General features: G+C 39.4%; 1 protein-coding gene and 1 long non-coding RNA gene across 6 annotated transcripts in view; one reads left to right on the top strand and one right to left on the bottom strand.

The window, feature by feature from the left end:
• Positions 1 to 1,672, top strand: part of LOC106935950 (uncharacterized) — a 7,402-nt gene extending 5,730 nt beyond the window's left edge. Inside the window, exon 3 of the long non-coding RNA XR_001422016.1 lies at positions 1,416 to 1,672. This is a non-coding gene — a long non-coding RNA (uncharacterized LOC106935950). The remainder of the gene's footprint in view (positions 1 to 1,415) is intronic.
• The window catches only part of LOC106935947 (SZT2 subunit of KICSTOR complex), an 81,192-nt gene that overhangs the window by 8,549 nt on the left and 69,468 nt on the right, over positions 1 to 3,175 (bottom strand). For 4 of the 5 annotated variants that reach the window (XM_015016689.1, XM_015016693.1, XM_015016690.1 and 1 more), the window contains one exon: positions 2,053 to 2,569. In XM_015016689.1, the coding sequence (XP_014872175.1) occupies positions 2,053 to 2,569 (517 nt within the window). Of the gene's footprint in view, positions 1 to 1,834; positions 1,920 to 1,958; positions 2,570 to 3,175 lie in introns of those variants that run through there. The other variant, XR_001422013.1, reaches the window with a different exon arrangement.

Here is a 3,175-nt window from a genome sequence, read left to right as displayed (position 1 = left end):
CCCTTCAAATAAAGTGTTACCAATACGGACTGTGGGAGAACCACAGTGCTGGTTCTGTTGGATCTCAGTGCAGCGTTTGACACTGTTGATCATGACATTTTACTGAATCAACTGGAGAGTTGGGTCGAGTCTCCGGTCCAGTGCTCAACTGGTTTGAATCTTACATAAATAACATGGATTTCTTTGTTTCAATTGGAAACTTCTCATCAAAGAGGTCAGAGGTCATATGTGGGGTACCCTAAGGTTCAATCCTAGGACCCCTCTTATTCAATATTTATATGCTCCTACTGGCTCAGGTTGTAACAGGAAATAAGATCAGCTACCATAACTATGCAGATGATACACAGCTCTACATCACGATGTCACCAGGTGACTCTGAACCCATCCAATCACTGAACAGATGCTTAGAACAGATAAATGTGTGGATGTGCCAAAACTTTCTCCAGCTGAACAGAAACAAAACTGAAGTTATTATCTTTGGACCTAAAGAGGAGCGAACTAGAATCAATGCACAGCTTCAATTATTACAACTAAAACCAGCGATCAGGCCCGAAACCTGGGAGTAGTGATGGACTCTGACCTGAACATTCAGAGCCACATAAAGACAGTCACAAAGTCGGCCTTCTATCACCTGAAGAACATTTCTAGGATTAGAGGACTGATGTCTCAGCACGATCTAGAGAAACTCATCCATGCGTTTATCTTTAGCCGTATTGATTACTGCAACAGCGTCTTCACAGGTCTGACTAATAAATCAATCAAACAGCTGCAGCTGATCCAGAAGCTGCTGCTGCTGTTCTCACTAAAACCAGGAAGATAGAGACATAACACCAGCTGTAAAGTCCCTACACTGGCTCCCTGTAGCTCAAAGAATAGACTTTAAAAAATACTGTTAGTTTATAAATCACTGAACGGTTTAGCACCACAATACATTAAAGATCTGTTATTGCTGTACCAACCGTCTAGACCCCTCAGATCTTCTGGTTCTGGTTCTGCTCTGCATCCCCAGAACCAGAACCAAACGATGAGAAGCAGCATTCAGCTTCTATGCACAACAAATTTGGAACAAACTTCCAGAAAACTGTAAAACAGCTGAAACACTGAGAGCCTTTAAATCTCAACTAAAAACCACCTGTTTAGAGTTGCTTATGACTAAACTGCGGGTTTTGATGTCTTCGATGTTTTCAATGTTTTTATCTTTAGTTTTCATCTACTTATTAACTTATTTTTATTTCTCTGTCACACTGTCTAATGTTCTTATCTTTTTTAATCTTTTTCAAAATGTCTTTCTCTTTCTCACTGTTTATTTAATGTCACATGCTGTTTTTATTTTAATTATGTAAAGCACTTTGAAATGCCTTGCTGCTGAAATGTGCTATACAAATAAAATTTGATTTGATTGATTGATAACACAGATAACACAAATAATGTAACCGGAAAGTAAGTTTTGTGTTGCATTGATTTCTTCTGCAAAAGCCCTTCACATTACTTGTAATTCCATGATTCTTTTCTTGTCACACAATGTTCTGGATGATTTTGTGGATTAACATGATGAAATCAGCAGTTCCTATGACCCTATTAATACTCTGCTCCTGCAGAGCCCCTACAGTCCCTGACAAAATCTTTTGACTCACTAGTCTTGGGGAAAGGACAACGGGTTAAACTTGAGAAACATGCATATCTTTTTTTATTCCGATCTCCTCAACATTATGTTTTATTAGATCTTAAAACCAGTAAACAAGAGATTTAATCTTAGACAAAACAAAGCACTGATTTTATAAATAATAATAGTGGAAGTTTAAGGTAACTGTACACACTAAACAAAGTGGCAGGAAATTTTATTGTAAGGAAACATCTACTAATCATGTCGCTATGTCTTTATTCTAAATGTTTATTAAATCTCACCAAATGGACCTGTTTGGGTTACACAACAACACAAACTAACAACAAGGTGTGTCGCTTGACACGTTGTCTCTTTAATTTATGAGATTTAGTCTGACTGGATTTCTCCATTTCTTCACATTACTTTGTTTAAAGAGTAAATATTCTTACCAGCTGTGGGTCAATGTCCCCCACTGAATGGCTCTGAACAGCCTGCAGCAGCTCCTCCAGTTCTGTGAATGACAGCTTGGCCAGCTTTAATTTGTCCAGGGACACATGATCTCCATGGAACAGCCTCCTCCACAGGTTATCCCGGCGGCAGTGACCCATGGCCTGCTCCACACTGGCTTGGATCTGTTTGCGAGCCAGAGCCACCTCATTGTTGAGCAAAGGGAATAGAGGGGAGCTGTAGACCAGCCCCTGACACCCTGGCCCACCTCCTGTCAGAGGATAAAATTCATTGCCATCACTAGGGGCTGAGATAGTGGCAGCTTCAGATGACTTTTCCTCCCACAGATCATGGCCATCTCCACTTGACCCGGTGCTCTCTGCTCGATCGCGGGGGAGCCGACTACCCTGCTCATTTGGATCACGGTAAATCTGAGGGAGCTTCTTGAAGCGGCGCATATCAGCGGTGAGATGGGGGAAGAGCTCCCTTTGACTTGTCATGATTACATAGAATCGCAACCTGAACAGAAAAACATAAAGGCCAGGTTATTGCAACAGAAGGTTAAAATCCTTAAAATTTAATATGTTATACACCATTCATTATGACTAGGTATTAAAATTCTATCATTCAGTCCAACCTTGGCATCGACATGAAGGCGACTTTGACGTTACAAAAAACCAGCCAGACACCCCTGATATTGTTTATAGTGAGTAGTTGAAAACAGTTAACAAGCAGAGTACACAGACTGAGCAAAAATAAGCAATTCATACTATGTTTAGATATTTCAACATAGATGTGTTTGTTAGATTATGGACCTATTACAGAATAGGTCCTAATTACGGACCTACAGGAACAGATAACCAATATATATGATAACAGAACTCATCATAATATACAACAGAAATCACAGCTATAATATCATAGTGGCTTGCAAAAGTATTCATACTCCCCTTGATCATTTGCTTATTTTTGGCACATTACAACCAGAAACATGAATATATTTTATTGGAAAGACCAACACAGAGTGTTATACAGTTGTGAAGTTCAAAGAAACTTATATGTGATTCAAAACCTTTTTTATGAATAAAAACTGAAAAGTGCGATGAGCAAGAGTATCTCTCTCTC

This window comes from Poecilia latipinna, unplaced genomic scaffold (genome assembly GCF_001443285.1).
Source record: "Poecilia latipinna isolate Pla-1442-1.1 unplaced genomic scaffold, P_latipinna-1.0 Scaffold2048, whole genome shotgun sequence".
NCBI lineage: Eukaryota > Metazoa > Chordata > Actinopteri > Cyprinodontiformes > Poeciliidae > Poecilia > Poecilia latipinna.
The sequence above is the reverse complement of the archived record's forward strand: the minus strand, read 5'-3'. Positions and strand labels throughout refer to the sequence as shown.